This window comes from Neolamprologus brichardi, chromosome 20, assembly GCF_056152115.1.
Source record: "Neolamprologus brichardi isolate AB-2024 chromosome 20, ASM5615211v1, whole genome shotgun sequence".
NCBI lineage: Eukaryota > Metazoa > Chordata > Actinopteri > Cichliformes > Cichlidae > Neolamprologus > Neolamprologus brichardi.
Window position 1 is genome coordinate 16,074,932 of NC_142123.1, and position 26,912 is coordinate 16,101,843.

The following is a 26,912-nucleotide window of genomic DNA, read 5'->3' on the forward strand; positions in this document are numbered from 1 at the left end:
TGCGATACACTAAATATGTCATACACAACATGATATAGCAAAAAAACCCAAAAACCCGTGGATATTGTTATGAGGGTTAATAAACATCTCTCAGAATTTTCTTGCTATTTTTTTGATGGGTTGGGTCTTACAAAGTTAAACGCCAGACTTCACGTGATCATTTTTGGCCACTTCCAGCACCCGTTCCGTAAATTCACGAGGAGACGCGCAACAAAATCGAACCGCTGCTTGTTCGGCAGGAATTTAGCCATCGACGATTCACTTCATCGCAGTGGGAGTTTTGTGTAAGCTAACGTTTGTCACTGGCTAGTGTTAAATTACGTTTCTGTGTGGCTGGTGTAAAGTTGTGTTTGTAGGTTTTGCGAAATTTCGCGTAGCGATATCTTGAATATAATCTTTGATTTGCTAAGAGTGTTAGCCGGGCAGTGCTACCAGATTTGTAGCTTAGGTTACCAGTTTGTTTGCAGTTGCTAGCCCAGTGTTGTGGTCTCGTTATGGGACGTGTTTAAAATGAGCTAACGCTAGAAAGCTGATCCGTTAGTTTGACTAATCAACTGGTAACGTTTGCTAACCTGCTACCGTAAAATGGACCATTTATCAAATTTCTTTCTAAAGGCTGTCATTTAATTATCTGACATTCCAACTTTAAACCAAGGTGAGGTTTCTTCACATAATTAGCTGAAATCCAGTTAGCCAATTTAAAGTAGTGTCATTGCTATGTACTCTGACAGAACAGTGTATCAGTGCGATTGTTTTTTTTCAGTTTGCATGTGAATAGAAAAACGGTTATTAATTTAAACAACTATATTTAGCTTAATGTGTGATTATGCCTGTTGCTGTGGTATTTTACGGTGATAGCTGGAAAAGTCTTAGGAAGCTTAGTTTTATTATGTGCAAGGGAACGGCTGCTCAGATGTGTCAGGTAAGCGGTGTCGCTGCCTATCCGATACCTTAACCAAGTGGGTTTCTCTTTTTGTCCTTAAAGGTAGTTAAAAATACTTTTAACCCTTCCCGAATCAACTAAACCTGTTAACAGAGACTGAAGAAATAACAGTCATTAGCATGTGTCCAAAACATCTATATGTTGTCATAAAGAGTCACCAGCTGTTTGAATTAGGACTGGTATTTAGTTCTTTGTAATACCCCTTTCTAACACAAGGTAGTGCAGTGAGCTAGTGGAACCATCATCTTCCACAAAGTCGTGCAGAAGCGAGGATATCTAAAAACGCATAAAATTTAAAGAAGTTAGGCACTAGTACTTATCCTAAATCAAAACACCTGCTTGTAAGCGGTGCCATCCGGTGGCAGAATTTCACTTTAACCTGTGCGATGCTTTAACCATGATCTGAGATGTAATTCACTGATTGTTTTCACCCCGGCAGTGTCAGATTTGGGCAATCTATTGCTGAAGTGTTACTAAAGCTGCTCTTTAGGAAGACAAGGTGCCAAGCAGCAAGGATTGGCAGGTGCTCCTCACCATGTCCAAGAGCAAGAGCTCAGAGTCAGTCAAGGTGGTGGTCCGTTGCCGTCCTATGAACGAGAAAGAGCGGGCCGCCAAGTATGAGAGTGTGGTGTCTGTTGATGTCAAACTGGGCCAAATTATTGTGAGAAACCCAAGGGAGTCCTCGGGCAACGAACTACCCAAAATCTTTACATTTGATGCTGTTTATGGTTGGAACTCCAAACAGCTAGAAATGTATGATGAAACCTTCAGGCCCCTTGTTGAGTCTGTTCTTCTGGGATTTAATGGGACCATCTTTGCTTATGGCCAGACGGGTACAGGAAAGACTTACACTATGGAAGGGGTGAGAAATGATCCGGAGAAGAGAGGGGTGATCCCAAACTCCTTTGAGCACATCTTCACACACATTTCACGTTCACAGAACCAACAGTACCTTGTCAGAGCGTCATACTTAGAAATCTACCAGGAGGAGATCAGAGACTTGCTCTCAAAAGATCAGTCACGTCGTCTCGAGCTCAGGGAGAGGCCCGACACAGGTGTGTATGTTAAAGATCTTTCATCATTTGTTACCAAGAGTGTTCGAGAGATCGAGCATGTCATGAATGTGGGAAACCAGAATCGATCAGTTGGAGCCACTAATATGAATGAGCACAGCTCACGCTCTCACGCCATTTTTGTCATCACGGTGGAGTGCAGTGAGTTGGGTGTGGATGGAGAGAACCACATAAGAGTTGGCAAACTCAACCTGGTGGATTTAGCTGGCAGTGAAAGGCAAACCAAGACTGGAGCTCAGGGGGAGAGGCTTAAAGAAGCCACAAAGATAAATCTATCCCTTTCTGCTCTTGGTAATGTCATATCAGCTCTGGTGGATGGCAGGAGCAGCCACATCCCTTACCGAGACTCGAAGCTGACACGTTTGCTGCAGGACTCCCTAGGGGGCAATGCCCGCACTGTCATGGTTGCCAACATTGGCCCAGCATCCTACAATGTGGAGGAGACCTTAACAACTCTGCGCTATTCAAACAGGGCAAAAAATATCAAGAACAAACCACGTATCAATGAAGATCCCAAAGATGCCCTGCTCAGGGAGTTTCAGGAGGAGATTGCCAGGCTGAAGGCGCAGCTGCAGAAACGCTCAGGAAAGAAAAAGAGGAGAAGGCTGAGGAGAGCAGGGGAAGGGAGCGATGATGAGGGTCTGGAAAGTGGCCAGACAGAGGACGATGAGGAAGATGGAGACGACAAGGGGGACTACTGGAGAGAACAGCAGGAGAAGTTGGAAAAGGAGAGAAAGGCAATCCTGGAGGATCACAGCCTGGTAGCTGAGGAGAAAGCCCGGCTTCTTAAAGAGAAAGAGAGGAAAATGGAAGACTTCCGGAAGGAGAGGGAGGCCGGAGAGAAGCTTGCAGCCAAAGTTAAGGTAAGCAGATTTTTAAGTTACAAGAGTTTCAAGAAGTTTGTCATTTTGTATGGTGTTACCCAGGCTGAAATGAAACACTCATCAGCTGGTGAAATAGTCAATAAAATGTTTTTAAAAAGGCGCAGTAATAAATCGTAACAATAAACAGGGATAAAAAAACATAAAATCTAAATACTAAAACAAACTCAAGTCTAAATAGTCACACTAATTCAGGTAGCAGCAGCAGTCCTTTCACAGAAGGGGGTAATTAAATTAAGTCGTGTGTGTATTTGAGCTGTATATTGTATGCGTGTGTGCATGCATGTGTAGATAGGGGTTATCAAAGTCTGCTTGTGGATCTTACAGTATAGCTGTGTGAATAGCGGAATGGATGGGGAGGGGGGCACAGTTCATTTGTCAGTCTCGCGGCTTGTGCAAAGAACCCTTCCAGCATCCTGGTGGTTCTGCAGCTGATGCTCCTCTATCTCTTGCCAGACAGCAGGAGGGAGAACAGGCTATGAGAGGGGTGGTGGGAGTCTCTGATGATGGCGATAGCTAAGTGTATGCAGCTCTGTTTGTAGATTTCTTCCAGAGACGAGAGAGGGGCACCAACAATCCTCCTGGCAGTCTATTGAGTTGTTGCTTCTCATTGGACTTGCAGCTGCCAAACCAAGATGTAAAACTTTGTGTCAGGATGTTTTTAATGGTGCCTCTGCAAATAGTTGTGAGGTGAAGTGTGGAGAGTCCTACTTTTCTGAGTCTCCTGAGGGAGTGGAGGTGCTTTTGTGGGTTTTTTTTTTTTTTTTTTTTTTGTTTCAATTTAAACTGCTGTGATATTAACTCTAGGTGCGCACCCAGAAATGTAACACTGCTGGCTCTCTCCACAGCAGCACCATCTATAGTGAGGTCTGTGAACTCTGCCAGACTTCCTGAAATCAATTACCATCTCTTTTGTTTTATACACATTGATGGTGGGATTATGAGATCTACACCACACTTCAAGCTGCTCCATGTCCATTATATAAGTGGACTCATCACTCATGTCAGTGATGAGGCCAACCACTGTTGAGTCATCTGCAAACTTCACAATTTGGTTAGTGTCATGTGTGAGCAGACTGAACAACAGCGGGCTCAGGACACCCCCCTGAGGAGAGCCTGTACTCAGTCTTTGATGTGTGGCTGCCCACCTTGACTGTCTGTTGCCGCTTTGACAGGAAGCTGAAAACCCAGTTGGAGGTTGCAGGGTTCACGCCTAATAGAATGAGCTTTTCCACCAACTGCTGTGGAATGATCGTGTTAAAAGCTGAGACAAAGTCAATGAAAATGACTCTGGCATAGGTGTTCTTTCTTTTAGAACTAGCAGTGGCTCCGTCGTGTAGTGGTTCACACATTCACTTAAGAAACAAAAGATCCCTGGATGTAGACACAAAGAAGGGTATCCAGTGTGTTTAAAAATAACACAAAAATCTGTCAAATCAAACATGAGCACCTATGTGCTGTGGGGAACTTCTACTTATCTGTTGAAGCAATTTTGAACAAAAGGAAGCGTTTAAGCTCAAAATTATTTAAATTACACTCACAAAAGTTACCATAGCTTCTTTGAGGGTGTACTGGTCTTGTGCTTGGAGTCATTTTCTTTTATCCCTTGTGTGACTTAAAGAGATCTTTTCCTAATTTTTATTTGCATCCAGGCGATGGAGAGTAAGCTCCTAGTAGGGGGGAAGAACATTGTGGATCACACCAATGAGCAGCAAAGAATGCTGGAGCAAAAGAGGCAGGAGATTGCTGAACAGGTATAGTAAAGGGGTTGGCGCCAAGTACAAGGGTAATACTTTCTATATTACCAAAACATTACTCTGCTAGCAGTTTTCTATCCCATGTACTTATGATTCCAAATTCATCAAATTCCTTGTTAGGCATTTCAGACTTCTTCAGCAGACTAGGCACTGATTTTTGAAAGTGAACATTTTTGTCCATTTAGTACCAGACGAAAACATCTTTCAGCCAGTAAATTGTCTTTGACCTCAGAGACAGAACCCATTAAAAGTTGTGAACACATGCAAGTTTGTTTATGTGTATCCAGAAACGGCGAGAGCGAGAGATGCAGCAGCAAATGGAAAGTCGTGATGAAGAGACACTGGAGCTTAAGGAGACCTACACTTCTCTGCAACAGGAAGTTGACATTAAAACCAAGAAGCTGAAAAAGGTGAGGATGGTTGTCACATTTGCCCAAGGCATTATCAACAAATTCAGTTCACATGGGTATGGAAGAATTCTGAATTGATTCCCAAATGTCAAAATAGTTTTTGTTTTCATGTTGACACAAAAGAAAGAGGAACTGAGTTCTGAGAGTACATTTTTTTTAGAGGCTATGATTTTACAATATCAGCCCCTGACATTTAAAATGAATATAGAAATAGAAATTAATGAAAGTGAAAAAAAGTGAAAAGTGTTTTGCTTTGTTACCAAAGATTAATGATGGCATTGCAGAGTATAGAGTCGTTAATAAACCAGACTGGCTGGAAACAAACTCTGCACTTTATGTAGAATGAGGTAAACCTGCAGTGTAAACATGGTATCTATCATTTCAAAAGCCATTACCCTAATCTCCAGCTGATGGCTGTCTATCTCTGAGCCTCGTTTTCCCCAGAGTTCTCTTCCTGTTAAAAGGGCTTCTTCCTCCCCCTCATTATTACCAGATCTCAGTAACCTTATAGAATTTTTTTTTATTACAGTATAAGCACATTGAGGTGATTGTGAGCTGACTCAATTGAACTGAACATTTACAATGCTGTCAAAGTATTTGCCCCCTTCCTGAGTTAGATTTTTTTTGCATATTTGTCTTACTTAAATGATGTAATCATTTAAAAACCTTTCATATTTACTTGGGCTATCTTTGTCTAGTATTATTATTTGTTTAATATGAAAATAATTGTGCTGAATGTGCAAAAAACAACTAACTATATCAACATGTATATGGATTTGGATGGTAAAAAAAAATGTTGAATTTCATAACCTTCATTTAACAAAAAATAAGAAATAAATAAATAAAACGATCAGAATCTAATATTGAGATTGACAAAGATGGCATACCTTGTCATCATAATGACACTGTTGAAGGTACAGTGTTTTTGGTTTGTCGGGTAATAAAGTTTCTTGCAAGTAAGTAGGTCAACTGCTATTTTAAGTCTGGGTATTGTCTGTGGTGTTCTATTTGGGTTGTTCATTATTCCTCATGACAATCAGGCATTTAAACAAAAAAATTTAAGGCTAAATGCTCTAACAGTCTTTTTCTGGTCACTCTAGTTTTCTCTTTCTCTCTCCTCTAGCTGTTTTCCAAGCTGCAGTCAGTGAAGGCAGAAATCCAAGATCTCCAAGAGGCACACATCAACGAGCGCCAGGAGATGGAGCAGATTCAAAACGAACTCACCAGGGACCTCAAACTCAAGTATGAAGTCTGCATATCAATGTTGGCCTTACACAAATCTCTGATCAAGACTGTGTGTCATGTGATCGAGGAGGAACCGTAAAAAGATTGCTAGCGAATTAGTGGAGCTTTTTGTGCTTTAAGACTTTTTCTCACTGTAGTGCATGGAAATGAAATATTTAATGAGGAACAGATACATTACATTCAAATGCTTTCAACCATTAGGCTTCCTGTTTTAATAACATGTCTGAGTTTTCTTTGTCTCTCTCTATCTCCCTGTCTGTCTATTAAATGTTCATGTGTTTCTTTCAGGCATCTGATTATTGAAAACTTCATTCCTCTAGAGGAGAAAAACAAAATAGTCAACAGGGCTTTCTTCGATGAGGAGCCTGAGGAATGGAAGATGAAGCCCATCACACGTATTGAGGAGTAAGTCTGGGAATATTCAGAGTGGGTCTTTCCATCTCAAATCATAACATTTTTAGAATGTTTTCGCTTGACTAGCTTATATTTACCTTTCTTTGTATAGGTTCACAAATAGTGCTTTTCCTCTACTACCTACTCGACTCTGTTTTGGTTGTCCATTACAATCGAGTACCACCCAATGTACGTGGGGTCGTTATAAACACCACAACAAAGGATCACATTGAGTCGGTGATATACTTGCTGCTCGGTCGGGAACAACGCTGTTGTTTTTTGTGTAGCCATTTTCCTCATTGCAGGGATTCATAAGTAGAAGTTTTGATTCTTGTGAAGGAGACTTATCGAATGACATCACTGACTAGCCAATCGGTGGCATGCAGTCTTGACATCATGTTTTCTGATCACTTTAGATCGCTTGGAATTCCGGCCAAGTAGGTACTAAAAAAAGTACCAGGTACTGCCACCTAATGGAAAACCCTAAAAACCGAGCCGACCTGACCCTAATAGGTTCTACTGGAAAAGAGCTAAAACAGACAAGTGTTGGAGAACCAGCTGTGGAACCTGTGCCTTATTAGGAAAGGGAAACTAAAAGTCCCTTCAATAGATGCTGTTTGGCATGCAATTCTAGCAAACGGTGCATACAGTTGCTCATTATAGTGCTGCAGAGTGGCAGAGCTGGCAACTGATTTATTGTAAAACACCAAAGCAAGAAGCAAATTTCCCATGCTGCTTTGTAATACTCCTTTTCTCTCCCTCTTTTTTTTCTCTCTCTCAGTGACCATCAGATGATGAGCAGGCCTCGGTCTGCAGTCAGCTACTGGAGGCCCCTCAGTCACCATGCTCGTGTGGCCATGATGTTGAAGCCTGACATGAGATACAAAGTAAGCTTTTCTCCCTCTCCTTTACAGTGTTATTATTATAGTTAAGTTATCACTGCATATAAAACTGTATTTTCCCTCAGCTATAGAAAACTGTTGGGGACAACAAAGGTTGTGCATGGGAGCGCAACGCGTTGAAATTCACCTCACTCTCATACAGGGCTCTAGAGTGCGACCAATTTGGTCGCATATGCAACCTAATTTCTCAATGGTGCGACTAAAAAAACTCGTAGGTCGCACCAGTGCGACCAGCCATACAAAAAGTCTCTGCAACTCTGAAAGTCTCCGTGTGGTCAACAACAGACACACATTATGCCTATATCGAGGTCTAAACCAATCAGTCAGGGGCGAGACCTCTCTGATTGTCCATGGTCCAGATAGTCCTGTAGTCCTAAGCGTGTGTACGTTTGAAAGTGCAGGCGGATAGAGGTGAGTCGCTTGAATGAAGCGATATCGATTCATTAAATCCTGAATCGACTTTTAAATATAAATGAAAACTGACAGCTCAATGATTCTGATGCTCCAGGTCTGCGCTTTGTGTTTACGTCTTTTTTGCGCTAGATTCTGATGCTGCAAGTTTTGTCTTTCTCCAACCCAAACTCATTGAACCAGCATCAAAAGAAGATCAAAACTGCACTTCACATTTGATAAACATCTTCATGAATTCTCTCTTACTTTTGCTGCTTTGCTTCAACCACAATAAAAATCACACTTTCTGCACAGCTCTTTCTCTCGCTCTCGCTCTCTCCATGTACTTCAAGAACAGTTTCTCGTCTCAAATCTGCATTAATTTGCTTGCTTATTATTCACCAGTCTACCGTTGTTTACAGCGCTGTCGGCTACTGTTTTTTTTTTTGTTTTGTTTTGTTTTTCCCCAAAAATGACGTCTGACAAGAAAGCCTCATTTCTGCTGTTCAATAGCGAAGAAATTTAAACTTTCAATAGCTCCCATTTCATCTAATGAGGACTGTGACAGTTTTCTTTCTTTTCTTCTTGCAAAGATTAATAACATAAGAATGAACTTTTCTCATTCAGCACCTGTTATGTCTATCTCCACCTCATCACGCCCTGTCATTTTGGATACTTTCACAAACATAACATTTGCGATAAGTTTCAGTCCGGCTTTTGCAGAGCTCACTCCACAGAAACAGCCCTTCTTAGGGTCTCAAGTGACTTTTGATGAATAATGATGCAGGAAAATGCTCGGTACTACTTATGTTGGACCTAACATCGGCTTTTGACACTGTTGACCACCACATCCTCCTTGAAAGGCTTAAACATTGGGTTGGTGTATCGGGTACTGCCTTAGGGTGGTTCTCCTCATATCTACATAACCGATCTTTTTCTGTGGTGGTCTCCGATTTTAGGTCATCCTCTACCTCCCTTACTTGTGGTGTCCCTCAGGGTTCGGTTTTGGGGCCTTTATTGGTCTTAATGTATCTTCTCCCCCCCCAGCATATAATGGGCTCTTGAGGACATTTCTTATCACTATTATGCTGATGATATTCAGTTGTACATTTCTTTTAAGCCCCCAGGATTTATCTAACCTTCAGCTTTTAAATGACTGATTCCATCAAGCGTCGGATGGCTGTAAATTTCCTCCAACTCAACGAGGGGAAAACTGAAGTCCTCATATGTGCTCCGGACAGATTTGTATCCCAGATAGTGAAAGCCCTTGGTCCTCTTTACCACCTCTTTCTGTGTATGTTAAATCCTCTATCAGGAATTTAGGTGTCACTTTTGACTTGACTCTCACATTGGATAGGCATGTGAAATCTCTGGTTCGGTCTTGTTTTTATCATTTAAGAAATGTGGCTAAGTTAAGCCCCATTTTTATCTCGCCCTGAACTGGAGATAGCTATACATGCATTTATTTCCTCACGCTTGGAATATTGTAACTCTTTGTTTATGTGTCTAAGCAAAGGTTCTCTGGATTGTCTGCAGGTTGTGCAAAACGCTGCAGCTAGGCTGTTGACAAAATCCTCAAAGTATTCACATGTGACATTATTGCTATTTCAGCTACACTGGCTTCCTGTTGAATTTAGAGTACATTTTAAGATCCTGGTCTTGACATTTAGAGCCTTGCATGGACTGGCACCATCCTACATCTCCGATCTGCTACAGCCCTATGTCCCCAGCAGGTCCCTGAGGTCATCTGATCAGGGCTTACTTGCTATAAAACAGACTAAGATGAGAACAAAGGGTGACAGAGCTTTTGCCACTGTGGCCCCAAGACTGTGGAACTCTCTCCCTCATACATTAAGAACTGTGGACTTTGTAGTTGTTTTTAAAAAAACAAAACAAAAAACATCATTTTTGACCAGGATATGTCCTTCAACGCACATATTAAACAAATATGTAAGACTGCGTTCTTCCATTTGCGCAACATCTCTAAAATTAGAAATATCCTGTCTCAGAGTGACGCTGAAAAACTAGTTCATGCATTTATTACTTCCAGGCTGGACTACTGCAATTCATTATTATCAGGATGTCCAAAAAACTCATTGAAAAGCCTTCAGTTAATCCAAAATGCTGCAGCAAGAGTACTGACAGGGACTAGAAAGAGAGAGCATATTTCTCCTGTTTTGGCTTCCCTTCATTGGCTTCCTGTTAAATCCAGAATTGAATTCAAAATCCTGCTCCTCACATACAAGGTCTTAAATAATCAGGCCCCATCTTATCTTAATGACCTTGTAGTACCATATTACCCTATTAGAGCACTTCGCTCCCACTCTGCAGGCCTACTTGTTGTTCCTAGAGTATTTAAAAGTAGAATGGGAGGGAGAGCCTTCAGTTTTCAGGCCCCTCTTCTGTGGAACCAGCTTCCAGTTTGGATTCGGGAGACAGACACTATCTCTACTTTTAAGATTAGGCTTAAAACTTTCCTTTTTGCTAAAGCATATAGTTAGGGCTGGACCAGGTGACCCTGAATCCTCCCTTAGTTATGCTGCAATAGATGTAGGCTGCCGGGGGATTCCCATGATGCATTGAGTTTTTCCTTTCCAGTCACCTTTCTCACTCACTATGTGTTAATAGACCTCTCTGTATTGAATCATATCTGTTATTAACCTCTGTCTCTCTTCCACAGCATGTCTTTATCCTGTCTTCCTTCTCTCACCCCAACCGGTCGCAGCAGATGGCTGCCCCTCCCTGAGCCTGGTTCTGCCGGAGGTTTCTTCCTGTTAAAAGGGAGTTTTTCCTTCCCACTGTCGCCAAAGTGCTTGCTCATAGGGGGTCATATGATTGTTGGGCTTTTCTCTGTATCTATGAAGCGCCTTGAGGCGACATTTGTTGTGATTTGGCGCTATATAAATAAAATTGAATTGAATTGAATTGAATTGAAAAAAAACAACTCAAAACTCACCTTTTTAAAACTGTTTTTGGTTAAATTTCTGCCTGTTTTATATTGTCTGTTTTACCCTTTTATTATTTGTTATCTTATGTGCAGAACTTTGTGATTCTGTCTAGAAAGGTGCTATATAAATAAAATTGTATTTATTTATTTATTTATTTAAAAAGCCAGGCCAGGAAAATCTCCTTCATGTTTTTCTGAGTTTTATCCTCAATTACTTTGACACAAAGGCATCTGCTGGGATTCTTACACCTCTGATGAAGTCTCACAGGTGTCAGTGCTGATTAATGATCAGCATTAAAATATTTCTGATTGTCTGGGTCAAAATTGAATCGAATCAAATCAGGACCTTACGAATCGGAATTGAATCAAATATAGAAATCAGTGATGATACCCAGCCCTAGTGAATAGCCTAGCCCCGACAGAAGTAGATGTAGCTGTGGGTAATGAGAAAAGATGAAAAGAACGATTGATAACTTTTTTTGTTAAGTTAAGGTAAAGTTAAAGTGAACATGTAAAACATGGGGGTTAAGTGATGAGGTTGAAAAATTTGGGTGCATCTAACTTTTGTGCTGGTACTACTAAAGAAAAAAAGTGCATCAGTGCAACTGAAGAAGTCAACTAGGATTTACAAATTGATACCATAGGTGCATCAAACGAGCTTGAATCAAACGTCCAATTTTCTGAAGATCTTGTGAATGTGATAACTCGAATGCTGCAGTGTAGGATTTTCAAAGCCATAGATGCGTCTATTAAAAATCTTGGACAACTTCAAATCTTAGACCTTGACCCCAAGGTCAGAGTTAGCCTTCTAAAGATCTTATGAATACCAAAACTTATGAAAAAGATGGTGCAGAAGACTAGGAGGCTGAGACGTAGCAATGGCAGTTGTCAGTATTTGAAAGATTAACGTTACTGCTGCACAGGTTTAAGATTGAGCTCATTGCAAATACTTTACTGATTATTAAACATAATGCAATGCATTATAACTCCCCCTAAATATGCAATGCATATTTAGGGGTGGCTGTAGCTCAGGTGGTAGAGCAGGTCATCTACTGATCGGAAGGTTGGTGGTTCGATCCCTGGCTTCCCCAGTCTGCATGCCAAATATCCTTGGGCAAGATACTAACCCCAAATTGCTCTCCGATGCATCCATCGGAGTGTGAATGTGTGTGTGAATGTTACTTAGAAAGCACTTAGAAAAATGTGCTTGTGTGAATGGGTGAATGTACAAGTTGTGTACAGCGCTTTGAGTGCTCAGAAAGAGTAGAAAAGCGCTATATAAGAACCAGTCCATTTACCATAACTTTTTTTTTCTTCACACTGGTGCTCTAGTAGTTTCCAATTACAGTAGGCCCGAGGCATGGTGGTTCCTGGGTTGTTCTTAAACAGCTGGTCTTCTTCAAGATCTTGGCAAACTTATACTTGCATACAGGAGTTTGAACTGATGATCTGCAGCTGTTTATAAAAGTCTCTAAGAGACCTTTCCAACTAGTGTAAATCTTCTGACCACATTTGTACATAACTGAATTTTCCCAGATGAATGTGATTCTGTGTCATTGTTCTAGGCTGAGAACATCATAATGCTGGATATGGACATTCCTGCACGGACCTCTAAAGAGTACCAGGAGCCAGTTATCGCCCCAAAGCTGGCGGCAGCTCTGGAGGATGCTCTTCGGGATGAGGATGAGATCGAGGTAGATGCCTCAAGCTTTCACAGCAGCTTGGGACAAATGCTGCCTGCTGGTGCTAGCGGCAGCCTCAAGAAGCCAAAGTCAGGGTAAGCAACAGTACCACAAGTTATATTCACCTTGGAGTGCCGCATCCTGTTGTCAGGCTGATGGAATTGGTTAAGAAACTAGTGCTTTTTTGTTTGTTTGTTTGTTTGTTTTTAAATATTTTACACCCACCATGTTGCAACAGCTTTACATTGAGAAAGAATCTCTTCCTCTTTGTTTCATTTCTGTCCAGAATTGTACAACACAACACAAAAGGAAGGAGACAGCAGATTGTAAATTTGCATTCAGAGTAAATGATTTACCTTGTTAAAGACAAAAATTAAAGACTCTGCAAATCTTTGATATGTGACAGATGAACCCTGTAAACAGCATAGAAAACCTTTTGGTGTCACACCATCAGTGAGTTTAACCCTATGCCAATCATTTCTCTCCTTTAGACGACCAAGAACAGGCAAGACGTCGAGTACCCCGACCTCTTCATACAGCCCCTCCAGCCCAGGATCCCCTCTTTATCCCCAATCCCGTGGCCTGGTGCCGAAGTGATGGTTCCTACTGCTACTGTCACTGCCTGCCAACCTGTTTTCCACCTGTCCACATTGGGAATGACCTTTAGAGGATGGGTATAAAAAAAAGATTAATGCTGCTTTCTAGTTTTTAACTACACCACTGTTAACTGATCTCTTGAATACAACAAAACAATAGCAGCTGTGCATGACATTATACTGCACTGCTTTTACAGTTCCCTAGATATTGATGAATGTCAGTAATTTCGTGTGTGTGTGTCCGCATACACACAGACGCATCACAATGTTAACGTACAAAAAGAGTAAAGGTGGGCTTAACCTTCCCTTGCACTACTTCATATCTTCCTAGATGTGTGTTAGGTGTCCTTCATGTTACTGTAAGTGTGGACGTGTGTGTGTGTGTGTGTGTGGGGGGGGCTGAGGGGGCTGTTGAACCTGGCACTAACATAGTTGTGTGTGTGAATGTAGTGTTGTACATCTGGCTGCATGTCTGTGAATCTTTGAATCACTGTCTGAATAGGTTTGTTTGTTTTCTGTTTTTATCCACGACTTTAATTGTGTTGCTTTAGAGGAGCTTTAAGATTGCGTGTGGCTGCATGTGCTGGCTTCAGTCTTAAAGGAATAGTTGCACATTTTGGCAAATACACTTACAAAAGACAAGCGATAAGAATTTTTACCACCTTTACGCTGAAGTGTGAAGCAGAAAGTGATCGGCTTTAGACATAGCTGGTGAAACTGCCATTTGAATTTCAAAAATTCTCATACTAAATTTCTAATAGGCAGCATGTCAGCTCAGCTGAAAAGGCAAAACTATGCAAATGCAGACATAGAATCTAGTTAATAAATTATAATAAACTAAATAATAAACAATAAACTGCAAAGCAGTTAGTCTGTTACAATTACCAAATAAAATGTTGGTGTTTACATTTAATTGTTTTTGGTAAATCCAGTCAACCTAATGGATGTTACTCTGTACAACCTGAATATTGGTGTCAAATCTAGCTCAGCACAACACAAAAGCAATAAGAACAAGTAAATTATTAGTCAAGTTGAATTCTCAAGCCAAAAAGAGCTTTTAAGTAGGATCTCACCAAAATGTTTTTCTCTTCTGAAACCAAAGGCATGCACATAGCGAAGCCTGTTTGCATGTGAAAATGCGACCAGTGTCAAAAGAGGAAATGGTTGTAGCCCTTTGCTTTGATTACTTCCCTTAAACTGTGCTGACTGGGTAACAAATCCAATAATATCACTTTTAAAGTTATTAAATAGTTACATTTCCCTTGTAATGCAGTGCCACAGTACCTTTGCCATACTGTGGCTAACTTTATGTCGTGATGATTCACAAGCTAGTTGGTAGCTTTCCATGAACAATCTGCATCCCTCAGCTGTAAAGCTGCATGTGCTGTAGACAGTACTGAAAGGTTTACTAATAGCAGTCAGAGCTCAAACTATGTGATGTCACTCTTTCTAAATGAGCACAAACACATTTAAAATGAAATATTTATTGGAAAAAAATACACACGACATATTATGATTGAGTACCTTAGAACTGTTTTTGTTCTTCAGCTGAGCCAAGCTAAGCTTCTTAGTGTGAAATCTGTACGCTACATAAACCACAAGCAGAAACTAATACATAAGCAAACTTTCTCAAATGGTGGACTATTTCTTTAAGTCTGTATGATTGCAAGTGTGCAGGCCAGGAAGTAAAGCATGCTCAGTCACGAGTTGCTGTAATCAGTAGATGCTGTTCTTCCTGAGACACACAAGGGAGGTGGGGAACATGGGGGGAGAGCCCGACACATGTACCCTCTGTGGACAGTTTCTAGGTTGCATAACATAGCAGTTGGCCACCAGACCACCAGGCCAGAGATCAGCTTGAACTACAGCCTGAGTCACGTCAAAAGTACTGTCCTGGAATGTGCCTCAGATTTGTCAGGGTTCCATGGTGCCTTAATCTGCATCCTCAGTCTCTGCTCCTTCATTTGAGCCGTGCACACACAGGCCTCCCAGTCATTGTCGGCTCATCTACAAATTCATTCCAGGCTCAGAGAATTGTTAAGAGCGTGAAGTTCAGTCGGGGGCATCCTGGGTGCTTTGGATAAGCACCACTGCAAAGTTGGGCAGATGAAGGGTCAACATATTCTCCTTGTGATTTTTATTTTTATCTACCTTGGTATTGGTGTGAGTGTAAAAGAACATTAAACCCCCACAGACACACCATTCAACATTTGCCTCCAGGTGGACAATATGCAGTTTTAACCTTCATGGTTCAGCCTGCCTCTCTGCTGCTCTCTGTTCCCCATACTCTTAACCGTGAAGGGGTGCGCTCTCTGCTCGCTGCTACCATGCAGGGTTTTCCAACCCACTGTGTCATTTCAGCAAGCGTGGGTCAAGTGGCAAATTAAATCTTTTTAAAATACTTGTGATGTGTGCCGTTTGTGAGTTGAAGACTTGTAAACCATCAGGGCTATGTCTCTAACAATCCCTGTGAGGTCTAGGTAGCCCTAACTCTACCTCTGTGCAATAAAGGTATGTGACTTTTGTTTTTTTGAAAATTGTTCTCCTAAGTCGTGGCAATCGGGGAGAAAACGAGAAAAAAATTGTAACTAACGTGTATTTACATTTATCCCAAAACCTCTCTCTCCCCCCCTCTCTCTTTTCAAACCACCGACTTAAAGTTGGGGTCCAACCTCACAGGGTACCTCAAGGATCTCTCTGCTGTTTGACCCATGCCTGCGTATCTATTTAGATACTGTAATGAATATAACTTGTTTAAAGGCAATCCTTAGTCACTTTTAGATCTGTAAGAAACACACATGAGTTTCCATATTGAAAAAGTCTAACTTATTACGATCCTATGTTTTTATATACAGATGTAGATATAATTTTTTATTCATTCTTTTTCTTGAAAATAGATTGTTGTTATTTTATTTTTGGAGCTCTGTAATTTAATGTTGAAATGTTGTTGTTGTTATTTTTCTTCATCATATATATATTATGTGTCTTTGTATTCGGCAAGGTACAGGCTTGTTTTCCCCACTTAGTTGATGAGTTTTCCACATGGATGTTGAAAGCATGGGTCATGTTGTTGATGTGGGCCTGTGCAGAGAGAGTCATGGTTAAGTATTGGCACATTAGCTGTAAGTTGTACTTCACAAACATAAATATTAAAATAAGAGCTAACATTGAAATGCTGTATACGCATGACTTTAGCACGCTTGAGTAACATGTTTTGGTTGTGACTGTTCATCGGTCATAGAAATTTAGTGAACAAAATATGAATGTATAATTTAATTGAAAAATCTTGTATCACTTAGCTACATCACTGGATCCAAACTCTCAGACTGTTTGCGATCAATTTTTACATGCTGTCATTGTAGCCATATGACGATTCTGCTGGTGCGCTTATGTATCTGACTTGGCTATGTCTTCTACTTGTTTAGTGTCTTTACATTAATAAAGAAAAATTAATGGGAGTACTGTGGTGTGTCTTTGAGGGTATTTAAGAATGTGTGATGTTACACATTAGGACCTACCCTTCCCTCTACTTTTCCTTATTTTCTTTCATTCACATATGCACGCTAAGTAGATGCAAATTAAACATGGTTAATCAGTAGAAGGGTTAAAAAGGCAAAGCTAAAACTTGTTTTAGACCAGGAAAAGCAGAAGGACTGTGGCCTCTCACAAAGGTCCAGTGCAACTATACTATATAGACAACAGTACAAGGCCTATGCATTACTCCAGCCATGGAAAATTGTGTCATGAGGCTAACAGTTTTTATGTTAATGTTAATTACAGAGGAGGCATGGAACTGCAATTTTTGAGTTAGACCATTGCTGACTTTTCCACGCTATAAGCCTCAGAACTCAGTGATTCTGCTCTGTAACTTTACGTGGACTGTGATTGCTGCATGTGTCCACTTTGGAATAATACAGCTGATGTCAAGCAGGGGAAGAAATTTCACTTGTGACATGCAGCAATAGTGGCATCGTATTACCTGAAATTCAGTGAGCTCTTAGAAAAACCCACTCTTTCAGTTGTTTGTAAAGGCAGACTGCATGGATAGGTGCTTAGGTTTCTAATTCTGTAGCAAAGGGACTGAAAAGTCCTAAATTAAAAGCTGTGACCTGTTTTCCTCAGATTGTAAAACAGGGTTTTTTGGACCTGCTCTGGTGGAATCCCCCAATAAATTAGCATGTCACCTTTAAATTATATATTATATAAATTCGTATATTTGCAAACCTGTTATCTCTGGGATTGTCATATTTCACATTTATTCTCTAAGAAGAAAAAAAAGAGCTCAATACTCACCTGACAAAACCACAAGAAACTGTCAACTTTTGTATAATGAACTTTATTATCTGCAGGTCAATATTACAGCTCAACTCAGAAAAACAAGCAAGTCAGTCTCACCAAAATGTGATCTTTAGGAAAAGGAGAAAAAAGAAAGTGTGTGATCGTATACATTCAGCAGAGGAGCACAACAGCACAGCAGAATGGTATTTGTATTGAATAAAGGAATGGTGCACATACAGTACTTGAAAGTAGATCAAGCAGTAGAAAAAAAAAATCACAGTGAAGCGTGACGTTACACTCGGAACTATTTTCTCTGATTCCCGTTATTGTGGTCACATCCATGATTTATCTGATACACTGTATTACTAATGCAGAGTGCCTTCTGCATTGCCTTGTGCTTCAAAATCGATTCTTCGAATGCAAACAACCTTCAAATGGAAAAAAAAAATCTAAGGCTTTAGATAATTTTTACGTACCAAACAGTGGAAGTGGTGTAGTTTTAGAAATGTATTTTTCTTGTGATGAGTGACTTGCTGTTGATCTGCTGGTCCCACTCCAAATTTGAGTCCATGCAACTAAAGTTTGGCACAGAAGAAGGTGTAAAGTACAAAGGAATAATGCCCATCAAACTAGAGTCCACAGTGGGAAAAATGGTAATTAGTTTCTTCTATTTTAAAGTACCTGTTTAAAGTTGCTTTTTCTTATGATTCACAAAACAAAAAGTACAACAGTTTCATACATACACACCACTTCAAGTCTCAAAAAATGATTTCATTCAAAAAAAACCCCTAAATATTACAAGGAACATGACGCACACACCCAGTCATCAGAATAATTACTTGTGTGTTTTTATCATGCTGGTTTTTTTTAATGTAAAATGGAATATTAGTATATTTTATGGTCATTCTCTTTTGGTTAATGGGATGCAGAGAAAAACAGTGAGACTGCCCTTTGGATGCACATGTGAGGCTTAAAGTCAGCTTCATCTCCAAGGAGACGAAGACAAATTCACATGATGAAACGTATGCATAGGAAAGAAAGAAAGAAGAAAAAAAAAAATAAAGGAAAACTCAGCCCAGTAGATCGTCAACTAGGCTCTTAAAACACAGGGAAAAGATGACCGAGCGTCAGCCTTAAAAATAAGATCATTTAAAGGGTAATTCTGGTTTTATTTAAATTTGCTGTGCTCCCCTGGTTATTGTAGTTCTGTGGGTTCCTCAAACCAGCAACCTCTCAGGCTGAAAAATTAAGCGAGGGCTCAAACTTTGATTTGACTGAAAGTTGTGCCAACACAGGCAGCTGTATGCTAGCCCAGACTTCTAGTATGTACTTATCATTTGTAAACATTTGAATCCATCAAGGAAGCATGGCAGAAATGCTCAGCTGACCAATTAGCATGTATTAGCAGAAGACTAGAACCAGTTTCCTTGTTTAAAAAAAAAAAAAAAAAAAAGACAAGTACAATTTGATTTCCAGCCTGACATATTATCAGTGTTGTGTTTTTATTCTAGAAGCAGGTGTAAAAAAGCTAGTAGCTGACCAGCATCCTCTGCAGCAGCCTACTCTCTCTACACTGGGATTAACAGCAAGTGAAATGGCTCTTAGAGCATCTCTGTTAGTGTCGAGACACAACAGAAACAAATAAACCACAATTATCCTTTAAGGGCTTAAATTACATCATGGACTGGGGGCTAAAGGCACAGCTCCCATTTTATTTAGAAATCTGTGGAAGAAACCTGCCACGCTATCTTGCGGTTGTCTGCTATAGCTACAACATCACCAAAGAAAATCTATTTAGTTCTCATACCCTTTAATCTGCATCTTCTTTAGTAAAATGACATCATCCCAGTGAGACGATAACAGCTGCTTGTGGACAAACGGGCTTCCACTCCATCATTCTGTACTCTCCAGCTGTAATCAGTTCCAGGCTGTGGCTAAACCGATCCCTCTGCTACAGTCTTTGATCTTGGGTTGTCTTGTTTAGCCTGTGACTGTATCTTCTCTGAGTGCCACTAAGATGCCCCTGTACAAGCTATGTACTCAGGCAACAGTGGACTGTTAAACTGCTGTTTCTAATATTAGAGCTGCAGAGCTAATTCATAAATGGTTTATTTCATACCAATTTCTGTCTTTTTGCACCCCAAAGGAGGTCTAAAGTTTACAAATGGAAAACCCTCCCTCCCCCTCCCCTGGGCGTACGGAGCTGACTTTTCACAGCACCAGAAAATGACTCGAGTAAGAGCAGCGGGAAAAAGAGGGGGCAGAAACAGGATGGATGATGGAGACTATGAGGGCAGGTAAAAGAGAGAAACAGACCCGTGGCGGAGCTTGGGGTCAGTAAGGTGTATCGTCCTGCCTGTACAGGAGGTGGTGGGATTGGAACAGAGGCTTTAGCCCCTGCAAGATTCCAGCTCTGGACTCTGACTCGGGACCTGGCTGCAGCTCATTTCTCTCTGTAGTACAGCAGGTACATCTTCAGAGGCTCGGGTAGCGGCAGGCCCAGGATCCTTTCTCTCAGGACATTCACAGCGGGCTGGGGTCGGAGCAGCTCGCCTGTCTCCTTCTCTTCTTCCTCTTCCTGCTCCTCCTCTTCATCCTCCTCCTCCACCGTCTCCTCCTCCTCCACCACAACTGCCCTGCCTCCAGATCCCCTCCCCACCCTCCTGCCCCCTCTCATCTGCTGCCTCACTTCCCTCTCTCCTGCCTCCTCCTCTTCCTCCGCTCCTCGTGCCCCCTGGTTGTTGTTGTTGTCCAAGGAAGCAGGACCAATCCCACTGCTGGCTACGACCTGGCGGGTGGCCAGGACGAGGGCGTTGCAGTGCCGCCGGTGGACCCTCCTGCGTTTGAAGCGAGGCCCATACTTATGAAGCCCTGCCACCGCCAGGCCCCGGCCAACGCTGAATGAGGAGCCTCGGCCACGGGAGTGGCTGTCTCCTCCATCCGTGGTCACTCTGAGGGTGTGGCGGATGCAGATTCGGGCCAGTTCCTGTAACGATCGCACCTCAAACTTGGCTGAAATGTTGAGAATGGCAAGTCAACATCGGGGAAATGAAAATGGCGAGAAATGAAAGAAAGACAAATGACACTCACGTAGTGGAACAGTCTTGGGTTTGCTGTTGGTGCTGTGTTTGGGCAGCACCAGAGGGGCGAAGGACACAGAGATGATCTTTTTGGTCTCCCAGCTGTTCAGTCCCGTTCGAGTGATCTTGGTCAACTGCATAAAACAGAAGGGCAGTCCTTTAATATGTTTGTGTGTATAAATGATTTTTTTTTCATCTGATTGAATTCAGTAACATGAAGAGTTCATACTATCAGTTTGTGTGCCAAAAACTGCAGTTCCTGTAATCACCACTGTAGTTCCAAAAGCGAGGGTGACATTACTACATGCAGATATTTATTTATAGAGATTATCTCTTGAATATTTCCAGTTACACTTATATTTTAAAAAGTAACATAAAATACCATGGAGACTCAGACAGACCACAAACCTTTTCCTCAAGAGGCATCACCAGGATGCCCCCCACCTTGAGCAGGTTCTTCATATAATCCTCATGCTCTTTCTGCACGCCGGCCCCGCAGTACACCCTGTCATACTGACGGCTCTCTGGAGGGATCTCCAAGCAGTTTCCCACCACGAAGGAAGGCTCACAGAACTCAAATCTGAAGTGAGAGAGCAGCAATGCACAACAAGCCATGGAGGAGATAAAAAAAAATGCTGCTGACAAGTCAAGAGACCTACTTGTCAAAACTGTCGCTGGTTTTAATGAAGGAGTCGAGCTTCTGGTAGGCGTACTCTATCACATCTGCGTGTAACTCTATGCCGTGATTCACTCCAAAGGGACCTGTAACAGTCAGCACAGCGATGTCTAATCAACCTTATGAATATTTAATTCAATTCAATTTTGTTTATATATCTCTAAATCACAACAACAGGTGTCTCGAGGTGCTTTATATTGTAGGTTAAAGACCCTACAATAACATAGAGAACCCAATAATTAGATGATCTCCTAGACTCTCTGGTGGCCTTCAAAAGTGTTCAGTTTGCAGCCAATCACAAAGCCATCCTTCCTGATTGCAGTGTACCACAGCTGGAAAAGCTTCATCATTTTCCTGCATGTACTAAAGGAGCTCAGCTTTCCTGGGAAATAGAGCTTGCTCATCCCCTTTTGTACACATCATTTGTGTTGGTGTTCAAGCTGTTGACGTGGCTGTGCTGCTACTTGTACTCCTCCACCACATCCAGATCCTGTCCCAGGATAGACACACGTACACACCTATGCCTGCATTTGTCCTTTTTCTTCTTAAGTTGACCACCGGTTCTTTGATCTTACTCACATTCAGAAGCAGACCACTCCACAAAATCACTATCAGTAAAACATCCAACCACTGAAGGAATATCAGAGTATCTTCAGTGTTAACATCTTCAGTGTACTGGATTCATTTTGTCCTTTTGAAGTGAAGTGAAAGAAGTGAAATTTTTATTTCGGTCAACAACAACAACACAGATTATCATTTTACATAAAAAAATGGTAAATAAAATGGTAAATGGCCTGCATTTGTATAGCGCTTTACTCAGTCCCTAAGGACCCCAAAGCGCTTTACACTACATTCAGTCATTCACCCATTCACACTCACATTCACACACTGGTTCTGCCAAAGGTGTCTTTGTATTAAAAATGTTGTAGGGTCTTTATCTTATAATATGAAAAGCCTTGAAACAACCATTGTTATTATTAACTGTTTTTGTGAACATGCAGATATTTTTGACATCTAAGAAAACACCATTATCCATCTCTACTGTGAATAAAGAATTTCACAGACAGCACAGGAAAATGATGCTTCTTTTTACATCAAAAACATTGCTGAGTAAAGTAATCCAGTGACAGCTGTCATTGTTTGGGTACACTAAAAGCATTAACTGCTAATAGCTAATTTGGTGTACTTTAAATAATAACCAAAGAATATATGCTGAAAAAGTAAGGAGCTGCATACCCAGAATGAGGCCAACCATGGTGCTGAGGTAGCCTGTCCCACTGCCAAGGTTGAGAAAGGAGAGTCCAGGGTGGAGATCCAAAGCCTCCATCACTTCCGAGTAAATACACGGAGCAGATAGGTGGATGTTTCCGTGCCGCCATGCCAGATCCTAAATGCAACAACAGCATATAGTACATTTACCAGCTTAGACCCCTGTGGGCTGATTCCACACACTTTCGCTGTGCTGACCTTATATGCGTTATCCCGGTATTCATCCAGGTAATAGTCTGCACGGTCGATAGCTCGGAAAGCTCGCTCCACCAGGTCTGAGCGAATGTAGTAAGCCTCCTTAAGGTTGTCAATCAAGTCATCGTTGTCCTCACCGGCACTCACAGCTCCACCCATCCTGACTGAAGACCAGATGACAAAAGTATAAGGCACGGTTTCACTTTGAGACACAGTTCCAGTAGCTGTTCATTCTGTTGTTGTTGTTGTTGTTTGTTTGTTTGTTTTAAGTCTTTCAGTGTTTTTTTAAGTTCATTCATTAAAGGAGGACTTCTAGGCTGGTGCCCTCTCACACCAGAAGTTTACACACTTTAAAGGTTTCCAAATGACACCGTCTTTGTTCTTTTAGTGTCAATTTCACAACCCTGATGCTTGCGGGGGGAAAAAAAAATCTGAAACAAATAAAAGGCATTAGGACAGGATTCGACAGTGAAAGGATAGGCTGTTTTCCTTAAAACATTAAATATCTTAGAGTTTTGTTCTGGTTTGTGTGCAAAACAAACTGTCAAAAACAACAAGAAATAAGAAAATATGCCAGTGGGTTCCAAAACTAATCTGTAACAGACACATAAAGTTAAACAGGTTAGCAGGCTATCTTAAACTAAAAAAAACCCTGAAGTTAAACTGAAGCTGAACAACATATCTGATTAAATTATTAAGCAAATTAAGTACTGCTCCTTGCCCTGCACATTTCAACAGTATTCTGGCAGCTTTAAACTTACTTTCAGAACCATTTACTTTCATTTACATGTAGACAAACGCCATCAAGCTTTGGCTCAACAAAGAGGCAGAATACATTGTATTATATTTGATCTTTTTTCTAGGTAAAGCTAGCTTCATTGATTCATTTTCTTAACCTCAAACGGATGAAGTGAATAGAAGGTGATTATCAACCTGTATGGCTGAAAGTGAGCAAACACAGAAGTGCCAAAATGTCCAGGTCTTCTAATGTCCTCTTAAGGTTAACTTTAAAAGTCAATCAATATCCACAGACTCACATGTTAAAATAGTCACTTTGATACATAGTCTATGTTTTTTCTTAAGGATTGTTACACTGGCAGCCATGGCCTCTAGCTGTCTACTAAGACTCACCTCTGTTGATTCAGGCCACTGAACTGGACCTTTTCATCTTGCTACTGCTGTTTCCTTTTGGAGCATTTTAATGGAATTATATTACAAATAATATGACTTGTTGTAAGGAGCAGACAGAGTGGAATTCTACCAAATTACTAGTCTTGTCAGCACTAATTAGCACGTGAACAGTACCCTTACAGCCATCAATGCACACTGCTAATCAAGCTTATTAGCATTAGTTGCTATTGCGCTACCTTCTCATCTCAGTGTCCATCAAAAAGCTAACACACACTAATTTTGAGGCTTTAAAATAAACCACTATGCCTACTTCCTTCTTTTATATACAGGTACTGACAAAGACACATCCAAGGGCCCCTGAGAAACCAGCTAGCTGTGTATCTTACATATTTTGAGTCTCAATTTTTGGACATTTTGATCTTTTTCTTCCCTGATGTCTATGTCTTTCTTATTTTATGTTTCTGTCTTTTATTTTGACTTATGTTTTGATTATTTGGACTTTAATCATTCTACTTTTCTGCCATATTGGTCAGACTTTACAAAACTTCTTTCATTTTGCTTCATATTGAGGGCTGCCCCTCTCTCAGTCTATTTCTGCTGTTAAAAGGGAGTTTTTCCTTCTTAGTATTACCAAGTGCTTGCTCATAGAGGGTTGTGTGATTCTCAGGGCTTTCTCTGTATTTTGTAGATTATTTACCTCACAATTTAAAGGACCTTGAGGCAATTGCTTTTGTGATTTGGTGCTATATAAATTTTTAAAAAGAACTGGATTATTGCATTGCAGAAGAGTAGTATTCAAATTTTTCCTTTGTTCTCACTTCAACAGGATGCATCTGGATCAACTCCTGGATAAATTTAATGGCACACAGTATCTTATTGATATCTTATTCCAGTGTTTATTTTTTTCTAATTTTTCTGTGTAACCTTTATACTGTCCACTGCTGTAACAAAAATTTCCCACACGTGGGACTAATAAAGGTTATCTTATCTTATCTTATCTTATCTTAGTAGTGAACGTTTCCCAGGGAGACTTTCAGCACCAATTACATGATCAAACTGCAATAAGAGGGTTAGGTGTGGCTTTTAGCAGCAGAATGTGACTAGGATGTGACCAACTCTGTTAAAAAACACCACAGAGCAGTGCCAAAGGACAGAGATCACTGCAGGGTGCACTGTCTGCCAAATGTTAGACACCCTTGTGAGGCTATAAAAGAAGAAAGGGCTGAGTGCATTTAAATAACAGAGGATGTACTGTCTTCGTTTAAAAAAAAAGTGTCAGGTGGTGAAGCCCTAAAGGAACAAGAATTCTTGGCGGGAGAAGAACAAGGTTTTTGCCTCGTTATTTTTTTTTATTTTATTTTATCTTTTGGCATACAATGGGAATCTATGCCCCCGTGAGTATGATCACCCGCCTTGTTCTTCTTCTTTTTTGATTTGCTTTGTTTTGTTTTGGGCTGTGGACACAAATGGCCACAGCAGGGCGCTGCCGGTCATTTTCGTAATTTAGTATCTAAGTGTAAGTGGTTTAGTAGGCTAGTAGGGTACACGCTTCATGCCAAACAGTGCCAACTGAACATGGCTATTTATTTCCTGATTTAATGATCAGCTAACACGCCCTTTCCTTTCTAAAAACGCTTTTCACGTCGAGTCTAAAGTCCGGCTCCGGCCAGGACCTCCAACTCCAGCAGGTCTCATACCCGTCTGCACGCTGCTGTGCTGCGGTGCCATTTGCGCCACTCAGGTGATCCAGTTTCGAAATAAATAAATAAATGGAGGTTGAGCCAATAATCACCCAGCCTAAAGGATAACAACAGCACAATGCATTCGTAACAAACCTCCATGCAACGACAAGGTCAACACAAGCAGAAACACAACTGCATTCTTATCTTCGGTGGAAGATCAGGAAAATCGAGAGAAGAAGGAGCCCAGCGAGCTGCTGCTGGTCTGCAGGCACACAGCGCGCCTCCACACACAACACGGACCAGCTGAAGCGTGTACCTCTTATTAACGCCGCCTGATATTCTCTGTCTCTGCGCTTTTCCTTGTGCTCAGCCTTTTGTTGGTGGGGGATCCAGTCAGAAACACATCACTGCTGGATGTAAACATTCGGCCAGCTGACGCTCTGACGTCAGACGCAACACACGCAGAGTAACGGCCAGAGGGGGATGGCCTACTTTCAGCAGTGTGGGCTGTGGCAGTGGAACAGGCCAGACGCGGGTGGAAACCGACGGAGAGCGCAAATGTGAGCGGCAGCGAGAGGAAAACAGCTTCATCCAACTGAGTCTCCATGCTGCTCAGTGTTTGTTTGTGTGTTTGTTTGTTTTCTCGCCCACCTAAGCATGTCTTCGCTCTGATTGGCCTGTCACCGTCTTACTAATTATTACTGAATTTCAGTCGCTTTGGTAGTTGCTGTGTTCCAACATCTGTAGGTCAGTAGGTTAAAAGTCAAGTCAGTACCTTACCTGGATGCAGTACTGTGCACAAGGTAAAAGAAGCCTGGCGGTAGACACTAATGGACCTTCTCCATACATATAATGACAGTTATTTGAACTAAAACTTTCATATTTGGATTTATCACCCCGCAAGACTTTTTATAACTGCTTTTCAGTCCAGCTAATGTGTGGTTTGGCATTTCTCAGCCTTCTCTTCCCACCCGTTTCCCTTCCTTCAATGACTGGTACATGGATTAACTCAGTGGTTCCCAAACTTTTTTTGCTGGGCCCCCCTTGTTTTACAAGAAAAATGTTCGCGCCCCCCCTCGCGCGCGCGCGTACGCATGCACGCGCACGCACGAACACATCCTCCAACCACACACACCCATATTTTGCTCCATTGCGGTTTATTTCACACCTCAAACATTTAGTAAACAATTAACCCTTTAAGACCTACCATAGAACCAAGTCCGCCAGAGCTTATATTATATTTTTACATGCTGTGGAGCCATTTTTGGGAGCATTTCAAGTTGCTATACATCAATACAACCATTACAGCCTAGATTTTAATAATATGTATGAATTAAGTGCACAGTAATTACATAAATTGCAAAAAAGTGCAATAAACTACA

General features: G+C 41.2%; 2 protein-coding genes across 5 annotated transcripts; one reads left to right on the forward strand and one right to left on the reverse strand.

Moving 5' to 3' along the window:
• The first annotated feature begins 183 nt into the window (after positions 1 to 183).
• On the forward strand, positions 184 to 16,677 carry kif3b (kinesin family member 3B). Of its 3 annotated transcripts, none has more exons than XM_006808621.3 (9): positions 184 to 284; positions 1,383 to 2,879; positions 4,550 to 4,651; positions 4,942 to 5,064; positions 6,188 to 6,306; positions 6,598 to 6,714; positions 7,484 to 7,589; positions 12,507 to 12,718; positions 13,115 to 16,677. In XM_006808621.3, exons 2-9 carry the CDS (start codon positions 1,479 to 1,481, stop codon positions 13,218 to 13,220), a joined length of 2,286 nt encoding a protein of 761 aa, XP_006808684.1. In that variant the 5' UTR covers positions 184 to 284; positions 1,383 to 1,478; the 3' UTR covers positions 13,221 to 16,677. The 3 variants fall into 3 exon arrangements, with proteins under 3 accessions (XP_006808684.1, XP_006808686.1, XP_006808685.1); XM_006808623.2 differs by lacking the exon at positions 184 to 284 and adding an exon at positions 295 to 655; XM_006808622.3 differs by lacking the exon at positions 184 to 284 and adding an exon at positions 672 to 922.
• Positions 16,678 to 18,933: 2,256 nt separating this feature from the next.
• pcmtd2b (protein-L-isoaspartate (D-aspartate) O-methyltransferase domain containing 2b) lies at positions 18,934 to 25,963 on the reverse strand. Of its 2 annotated transcripts, none has more exons than XM_006808624.3 (7): positions 25,847 to 25,963; positions 22,721 to 22,881; positions 22,490 to 22,640; positions 21,237 to 21,339; positions 20,986 to 21,157; positions 20,588 to 20,711; positions 18,934 to 20,509 (listed from the first exon to the last, which is right to left on the reverse strand). In XM_006808624.3, the coding sequence occupies exons 2-7, from the start codon at positions 22,874 to 22,876 to the stop codon at positions 19,941 to 19,943; spliced, it is 1,275 nt and encodes a 424-aa protein (XP_006808687.2). In that variant the 5' UTR covers positions 22,877 to 22,881; positions 25,847 to 25,963; the 3' UTR covers positions 18,934 to 19,940. The 2 variants fall into 2 exon arrangements, with proteins under 2 accessions (XP_006808687.2, XP_035771668.2); XM_035915775.2 differs by lacking the exon at positions 25,847 to 25,963 and adding an exon at positions 25,684 to 25,838.
• Between the last annotated feature and the right edge of the window lie 949 nt (positions 25,964 to 26,912).